Below are 9,621 nucleotides of genomic sequence, written 5' to 3'. Positions count from 1 at the left end.
TCTCCTCTGCTTTCTCCTGCATATCACCGTTTACATAAACTCCCACTACCTTCCACTACTCTCCTCCCATCCTTACCTTTGCTACTATTAATCCCTCTTTTCGTTCTTTCCTCTTTTTCTTATATTTCCCTGGTATACATTCATTTCTTACGCCCATCATCATTACTTCCATTGAACTGTCCTTTTTATTCTTCCCCTTTGCATTTTGCACTTGCCATTTGTAACCTCTTGGTAACCTTCCCCTTACTCTTCCCCATCCCTTTTTATTTAGCCGCGTGTCCATCATAATGACTACATTCCATTCTGTCAAATTTCTCATAAACTCCCTATCCTTTCTCTCCAATCCTGCTATATTCCACTAACGTATCTTCCATTCTTCCCTACGTTCGTTTCTCGTCTCTTTTTCCTTCTTACTATTTCTTATTTTTCTATCTCCCGTTTCTTCCTCTCCTAGTTTCCCTACACCTCATTTTTAACCATCTCTTCCCTTTCTTCATCCCAATCCCACCATATTCCATCTATCTGTATTCCGCTATACTTATTCCATGTTCTTATTTTCTTTTCTCTTCCGCCATTTTTCTTAACTTATACTGCATCTTCCTTTCTACCCACGTAAAATCATCCTCTATTCTCTTCGGGCTTCCATATAACATCCCCTTCTTTGTGATCACGTCCCTCTTATGTTCCCATTTCTTTAGACTCGCCAGTACTATTCTCTCCCCTATTCGCTCTTCCCTTCTTACACTTCTCACTTCCTTTATCTCTACCTTCGCATCAATCCTTTTTAGAACTTCTCCCACTTCTTCCAATCTAATCTTATACCCTTTATCATTATGTTTCTTTTTCTTTCATTCCTCTCTTTCCTTTCCATTCTTTGTTCTATTTTTCACAGTCTTTCCTTTTCCGTATTCCCACTCTCGACCCCCACCAAAATCCCGGTTCGAGCTTTCTAGTTTCTTTATCGTACCTTGCATCTCCTCTACATTTCTTTTATTATCTTCCTTCTCTTTATATCTTTCCTAAGTTGATAAACGATTTTAATTTTGAATATATTATTTAAAGTTATTTTAAAATTTTACATATTTTGTAAAGTTACAATGGCGCGTTTACGTTTGTTTAATTAATAAGACTTTCCAATTTAAACAGTTTAATTTATAACGTTAAAATTTGGAAATTCTAAACTGATTCCGAATCGTCTTTTAAAATCAAATATTTAATTTTAAAAATCATGAATTAATTTATATTAACATCGAAAAAACTATGAATATTTTTTTAATCCAAAATCTTCGATTTGAAACTCTTCTAATTTTCAATTGTTCAAGTCTTTGAAAGTGCATTTTAAAATTCTTTGAATTAAAATTTACGCTTAACACTTAACAATCCCAAATGGAAAATGTTTAAAGTCAAAGATTTTCAAATTAAGCATTTTAAACTGATTGATATCGCGTTTTAAAAGAAATAAAATTCAACTATTGAAATCCAAGTTAAGACATATTTTTCTTTGAAAATTTGTAAAATTCCCGGCAGCAGATAAATTCACTGACATTTTCCGGTTCCTCGCGGTCTCATAAAATTCCTGGTCATTTTCCGGTTTCCGGTCCCGGTTAACGTTATCAGTTTTAATCAACAAAGTCAAAATGTAAGATTGTGCCAGTTTTGGAGCTGACCTTGACTTAACACCCGGATATAGCTCTACTCCGAACATAAACAGTCAGGGGCGAATGAACCGTTACCGATGAATTGAACTGTTTGGTAAAAAATATTTTGAAAATTGTTTTTCTAATAACGGGTATAATCACGGTGACAGCCAGGTAGAAGTTGTATCTTATCCAGTTTTTTTTAGAAATGTACCCGGTTTTCGTCCCCGGTTTCTATCCGATACTTGGCCCGAGTTCCCAGTGGGCCCAAAATTTGGCGACGTCTTTACGACATCGTTGCAAAATCTTTACGACAACTTTACGACATCCTGTGTCCATGTCGTTTCGGCGTCTTTGCGACATCGTAAAGACATCGTCAGATCATGCGACTTATTTACGATATGGTAAAGACACCTTAATGACTTGGACATAGGATGTCGTAAAGTTTTCGTAAAGATGTCGTAACGATGTCGTAAAGACGTCGCCAAACTTTGTGCCCGCTGGGTTTTATCTCGAGCAAAATAATGTTCGTACTCGGTCCCTACATGGCTTTTATAAGCTTTTCTTGTCACATTCCTATTTAAAATGCACCCGGGTTTTACCTCGGCTTATACCCGGTACCTAAGTCCTTACGAATATATATGATAGGAAATAAATGACAAGAATTTCATCTTTTTTTCTTTGTATCTCTTTCGCGACCACAGCAAAACGATATGTAGCCAGCCGAAAATGACGTGCCCTAATTGGCCATAATTAATAATAATATCGTCCTCACGTCACACGCGTAATGTGGCCAATAGCATACAAGTAAATTGAGTCTTTAAGAACTATTTTTAAAATAAAAAAATATGATTTTCGTAACGATCATATTTTTATTAAAGGTAAGAATGCAGTGTGCATTTGAAACTCGTTTTCAATCTGCGTGTGCAATCCGTATTCATTCCAATTCAGCAGAACCCGAATTCACGCGGATTTAAATGTGGGTACGAATTGAACTTGTTGTTGGTATACGGATTCAAATAGATTTCAAATGGATTTCTAATCGGTATTATTTTGATTTTTTAAATACCTCCGATTGTTTTGAATGACTTACTATCCAAAACTTTTGTCAGGGTGCCTAATCAGTGGTGTCAGAACGTCGATAACTCTGACATGGGCAGTAGTGATTTCTGTTTATTTTTAAATTGACACATTGCGTTACATAACTTAAAAATGTAAAGGAATAACTACTGCGCATGACAGATATCCGTGTTCTGACACCACTGTGCCTAATAAAGACATCGTGTGATCTGACTTTGTGTTTACGATATCATAAAGAAAGCAAAACGACATAGACATAGGATGTCATAAATTTGTCGTAAAGAAGTCGTAAGGATGTCGTAAAGACGTCGCCAAATTTTGTGCCCACTGGGTTCCTTGTGAATATTTTTTGGTCAGGATTTACAAAGGATAAAAATAAAAAAGAAACAGAAAAATGAAGAAAGGTGATTTGGAGGTCACATTCTTTCTCTTGTTAGGGCTTCGTATAACAGAGCACAAAATCTAGAAATCCTTATAGTTCCGGTCGGAGGATGCTTACTTTCGTTTTACAAAGGTAGGCATATAGCGTCCACCTTGACTTAGTTTTATTTTTTCTTATTATTAGAAAAATTTAAGAGTGTGTTGCCCAATTTCAGTTGTAAGATTTCTTTTTAATAACATTTTTTATCTCAAAGAATTTTGTAGTTAAGATGTTCTCTGACCTTAGAAAGAACCCTATATTTTTATAAAATATATTGTAAGTATCAAAATTAATCCATTTCTATATGTGTTTCAGAATCAGGGTCAGACGCCATCCGATTCATGATTTCTAATCGTGGACAAAGATTTTCCCGCCCGTATTTATTTCGCCAAACTACAACAATTACCGGAATTTCTGCACCTACTTCTCCACCTCCCTCTTATTCCGTTTTAAAGAAATATCCTATTTCTACTGGCTATCAGATTAAAGACGTAAAAACTCGCGCGCTTCTCCGAATAACGTATGGAGAAGAAATTGGTCCCCTTTACAGAATTACCCTACCCGCTAGGGTACTAGTGTCACCGGATAAATTCATCGTCGGGAAAGTGAATCCTTATGGTGTTTTATTAAGATTATATCATACAGTATTATATGGTCGTGAACCGGTTCAAGTGAACTCAGACACCGGTGAGATTGGCCTACTACCAGAAACAGAGATTCGAGATATACCTTTTCACCAGTTGATCGATGATAAATTAACTAATTTTTCACAACAAAACTCACAGAGAGAAATTTTAAGTTAGAAGGATGTAATAAAAAAATTAATTGTAAATCTGTTCATAAAAATTCTTTTATTTATAATGATAAAAATAGACCCAAATATTAGACTTCTCCTCCGGTATCATTATCTGGGTACCTGTTAAGAAGCCTTGCATTAAAAGGTATTAAAGTTTTTCCCTAAGAATGCTGTTTATGTTCTTCGTTTTTTTATTCTCATTAGGCAGTGAAAATAAATATCCCAATTGCCCCTCAAAAGTCTGACTGGAGCTGCCAGACGTAACCTCCAATCAATTAAAAACAAAATTTTTGTTTGGAGCATTATAACGCGCTCAAACAGCATAAAATTTGCAAAATCTAGTTGGATTGTATATAAGAATATATCTCTTTATCGTAAAATATTTGCTTTGTTTAAATATTATTCATTAGAAAAATAGAAAATCATGATAAAAACCACAAAAAATTATTTCTACCTAAACCTTTTGTATGGAAAGTAATCCTTAAATCGTAAAACGACCAATGCTATAGTTTTAAAAAGCTTTTTACCTCATTATTATTCGAAAAACAGTAAATACAGGGTGACAAGAAATAAGTGTATACAAACAGACACGATTTGAAAAACACGATTACTTAGTGTCCGTTGTTTAAATTTTTTTATTATTCTACGTGTCCGAAAGTACATACGATTTTGTTGTTGTGTATTTCGAGTGACGTTAAATTGTTTATTCTACGATGTCAACTAATCGTGTAGATATTATAGCATTGTATCAGCTGGGCAAACGCAATTCCGAGATCGCGCGGGAGCATGGCATTGCACGTTCGCTGGTTTCTCGTGCAATCAAACGGTTTAAGGAGTTTGGCCATGAAGGTGACAGTCCAGAAAGAGGAAGAAAAAGCAAAGTCAACATTTCCAGAAACCGTAAAATTATCAAAAGACGGGTAGAGCGTAATTCAAAGATTTCTATGAGAAAAGTAGCTCGCGAGGTGAATATTAATTGTGAGACGGTGCGCCTCATAGCAAAAAAAGAACTTGGACTCAAACCTTACAAGCTTCAAAAGGCCAATTGATAACAGATGAAAACAAGCTTGTACGCATTCAAAGATGTCGCTTGCGTCTACGTCGGGCAGAGAAAAAATTGTCTTCGCAGATGAGAATCTCTTTACTGTTGAACAAGTGCACAACCGACAAAAGGATAGGAATTGGTCTACAGAAGCTCTTGGACCATCATCCGTCATTGAACATCGACAGAGTCCTGTATCTGTCATGGTATGGGGTGGAATATGCACGAGTGGCAAGACATCCCCGATTTTTGTCGAAAAAGGAGTCAAAATCTACAAAGATGTATATTGCTCACACATCTTGGAGGCTGTAGTACTTCTTTGGGCCAGCAGCACTTTTGCGATGAAGAATGGACGTTTCAAAAAAGACCAAAGATTGGTGTAAGGCTCATTTTCGGAATTTCATGACATCTCAAGAATGGCCACCATACTCACCGGATCTTAATCATTTGGACTATAGGTATGGTCGATTCTAGAGGCAAGGATCTGTGCTACGCGTCATAAGACTTTGGAGTCCCTGAAGCAAACGTTGCGTCGAGAGTGGGATCGAATAACAGTAGAGGAGCTGCGGCCCGTAGCCGAGAATTACGATAATCGATTGAGATTGTGCATTCGTGCTAAGGATGTCCACTTAGAAACTAGTTAATAATAGTATTACTTAAGGGCATGTGATACTTAGAAAATTGCCGGTTTTACTAGTTTTGGGTTCCCCTGGATTTTTATCTAGAATAATAAATATTTTTCTTAAAAATTTGGGAAATGATAGCGAATATGCTAACGGACGTCCCCACACAGCTTTTTTGTAGGTTAATTAAAAAAAGTTTTAATTGATCAAAATGTGATTAATTCGCATAGCGCTTAGGAAATCGTATCCATTTTTTCAGTGTTAGATTCCCCCGGCTTTTTTCCTAGGATAAGAAATATTTTGCCTTCAAAATCTGGGAAATGAAAGGGAACACGCTAACGGACGTCCTCACACACATTTTTTGTGTATTTTTTATCAAAAAAATTTTCAATATCGCATTCAATTGCAGGCAATCAAAAAAGTTTATTTCATAAGTAATTTCCAGATTATCGGAAAGGCAGAGATTAAAAACGACGTAACCTCAAAATAATGCATACACATAAAATTTTAATTCCGCATAATGAATTTTTTTTGTTATTATCCCTCGAAAAAGAGTCCGGGGACATCCGTCATGATATTTAATATCATTTCCGAATTCAGTTTTTAAAAATTTTCATTTTTGTGGAGAAAAAGCCGGGGAAACTGTAAGTATCACATGCCCTTAAGCATTAAATTATTACTTTTAACCGTTTGTTTTTCATTTTTATTCATTATACATTTTTTTTAGTAAAAAATGTTGTATACGCTTATTTTTTGTCACCCTGCTAAAGTAGCGTAATTTGCTAATTAAAAATAGATTAAAATATTTCTATTTCATGGTTGCTTTTTGGTACTCAGAAAAATATTGTCGGCGCTAGGTACAGAAAGGGATTAAATTTAAGAGATAACTTTACTGCGGTGGAGATTCAAAACGCGAGGACAAAAACGGGATCCAGAAGTATTCAATATTTCTCACGTTACCACTGGATGCATGCAATGAAAAAGTACGGGAAGAATTTCAGGGGAAGACTTAAAATAAGATTGGGTATGGATGAGAATATCATTAGAATTAAATATAACGAGTCATTTCTTGCAAAATTAATTTTAATATCACACACACACACACACACACACACACACACACACACACACACACACACACACACACACACACACACACACACACACACACACACACACACACACACACACACACACACACACACACACACACACACTGTTTTTTGGTATTGATAAAGATAAAAATTAAAGAGGAAAAAAAGTCCAATAAATATCTATTATGTTTATAAATCCAAAGTCGCTTTGCAGACCTTAATTGTCTCACTCATCTCATGTAAAAACATCGCGGCAAAAAATTGACTGCGCGCGGCAAGAATAACTTTGTGAGCTTTAAATTCCTTCTCCTGAACAAAAATGGTGACGTCTTGGAAGGTTTGGTCGTTGAGGTAGAATTTTGACATTTCTTGAGAGAAATCTTCAGAGGTGAAAGGCTTAATCGATATTTCCTGGTACAAATAATTTTCAGTGGTATCGAGAACGAGAATTTCACAAAGAATTATTAAGGTCTTTCCTGGCGTTTCATTCCACAGCAAGTTTTTGTTGAGAAGTTTACCAGTTATAGTCTTCCAATAAAAGCTATTGCATAAACCTTTATAATCGTCTGGACAATAAATTTTTCCAGAAGAACCAATGAATGATATCGAACCACATACGTAAGATTGCCCATTCTCTTTTTTCTTTACTCTAATACAAAATTTGTTTTCATTGGTCTCGCTTATTTCCGGAGGTTTAAATTCAATGTACCATTTTTCTGTTTCTTTTCCTTTAAAGGGAAATTCAGACGATTTAAGTAATTTTACGGTTTTACTAACAAAATCATAATTATTAATGGTCCATTTGAGACTGTAAGTTTTGAACTTCATTTTTGATGAACAATAATCCTTAATAACATCAACGGATTCTACATCTGCGCTATTTTCTTTGGACATGGCGCACCTAGAAGAAGTAAATACACACTGCAACAATTTACAAATGATTTGAATTTAATTTAAAAGCTTTTATCCAGTCACTCATTAATACGGTGAGAATGTATGCCGAATGATTGATAAAATAAAGTATTTCTGCTTTCAAGCAAATCCCAATTTCAGAATTAAATTTCGAATTTCAATGTACACTTCCAACTATTTTTAAAATTATTTATATTTGAAATTATTGTTGCTTTACTTTGAACTTTTTCAAACTTGAAACTGTTTACGATGAAATTATACTTTTAGAAGAATATGTAAAAATACAAGAAATAATTTTTACTACCAGGAATTCATAACCAGGCCTTAAGGCTGTTCTAACAGTCTCCAATAAAATGGCGAACGCTCTCAGGGTGACTGTTTTAATCGAAGAGAAAAAATCACGGTCATTTCCTGTTTCGCAAAAATGTTTCCCGGCTAATAAAATTTAAAAAATCGAAGTCTATTCTAAACAGAAAAATGTAGGTAATAAAAAATAAACGACAAATTAAAGCATTCAAAGTGGCACGCTTTAATTTTCAAATTGAAGTTTACAAGTTTTTTAATTCCAAATTTTTTAATTTAAATTCTCAATAATAAACACGTACAAACAGGAAGATACTAACAGTTTTCAACTAAATAATTTAACCTTAATGAATTTAATTAGCAAAATTCAGAATTTTTAACCTTAATAAATAATAGCGTTCACAGATTTTGATTAAGTTACGAAAATTTAAATCCACGTTCACATTTGCAATACTATAAATTAAAGAATGAATCAATGAATTTCAAAAAAATTTAAAATTATATTATTAATTTATTTTAGGCTGAAAAAATTTAAAGAATTTTTAAACGTAAAAGTTCTTTGATTAGTAGTTGAATTATTTTCATTTTAAATAGTTTAAGCATCCTTGAAAAGCTTTAAAATTTTATTTGAAAATCTTGAGGAATCTAGAAGTTATTTTCAATTTTTTCAAATCTAAAATTATTTAAAAAATTTTCTCAGAACTTCTAAATGACTTTTTAAATTAACTGAATTTGTCATTCGGCTATTCGTACCGAAATTTCGGTGAAAATACCCACAACTTAATTTAAAACGAAATGTAGATTTTCGCAGATTTCAAAAAATTAGAAACATTTTAAGAATTGTGAAAGGTTAAAAAATAATAAAAACGTTGTTTTAATATTCGCAGGAACACTGAAAATAAATGTTCATTTTGAAAAATTATTTTAACAGAATTTTTGATAAGATTTTAAGAGATTTTCAAATTTGTCAAAAAAGTCTCTGGAAGATTTTAAGGGTTTTTTTTTCATTTGCAGGATTTTCAAAAAATTGCAGGAAAAATTCGATTCATTTTAAAATAGGTTTGGAAGTTCTGAGAAAATTTTCACACACTTCGTTTAAATTAATTAATATCAGTTTACATTTTTAATTAATTTTGAATCTTTTCGAAATTTCTAAATACTCAAATTTTTTCTACAAATAATAAGAGTTCAATTACACAGGCCTGCAAATAATGGGGTCATGTCAGTTGTTGGAAAGTGGAGGATCATTTTCGAAGTCAATTTTTACGTAGAATCCGAATCCAGGGTCAGAATTGGCCCATCATGTCAGGATTTTGGAATATTCGAGGTTATGTACCCAAAAATGGCGTTTTTGGCTACTTTTGAGGTTATGTACAGAAGACACACAATTTTTTGAGATTTTTCTTTAGTTGTATCATATAGTACTGCTCCTAATCTTTAATTTGAGAAACGCAGAGTTCAATTACCATTTTTCTTTACCAAGTTACGCAAAATTAAAATTACGAATGTGGCTCTATCGGCCTGTTAAGCGTGTCTGTGTGTGTGTGCGTGGCTGAATATTTTTAGTTTGTCAGCACGATAACTTTTGAAAGAATTAACAGATCGGATTGGCCTTTGGCATACTCTTTAGGTCTCCTAAAGCAAAGATCAAGTTCGTTATCCAGCCATTTTGGATAAAAATTCAAAAAGTGAGCGTATTTTGAAAATTTTTGA

The 9,621-nt window shown here is 33.7% G+C and overlaps 1 protein-coding gene across 1 annotated transcript; it reads right to left on the bottom strand.

Moving 5' to 3' along the window:
* Positions 1-6,882: 6,882 nt before the first annotated feature.
* Positions 6,883-7,587, bottom strand: LOC117177324 (speckle-type POZ protein-like). The gene has a single exon (XM_033367947.1). The coding sequence runs from the start codon at positions 7,585-7,587 to the stop codon at positions 6,883-6,885; it is 705 nt and encodes a 234-aa protein (XP_033223838.1).
* Positions 7,588-9,621: the final 2,034 nt, after the last annotated feature.

The sequence above is a fragment of the Belonocnema kinseyi genome, chromosome 1 (assembly GCF_010883055.1).
Source record: "Belonocnema kinseyi isolate 2016_QV_RU_SX_M_011 chromosome 1, B_treatae_v1, whole genome shotgun sequence".
NCBI classification, from domain to species: Eukaryota; Metazoa; Arthropoda; class Insecta; order Hymenoptera; family Cynipidae; genus Belonocnema; species Belonocnema kinseyi.
The sequence above is the reverse complement of the archived record's forward strand: the minus strand, read 5'-3'. Positions and strand labels throughout refer to the sequence as shown.

Coding starts and splice junctions, on each gene's coding strand:
- LOC117177324 (XM_033367947.1), bottom strand. CDS start 7,587: ATGTCCAAAGAAAATAGCGCAGATGTAGAATCCGTTGATGTTATTAAG.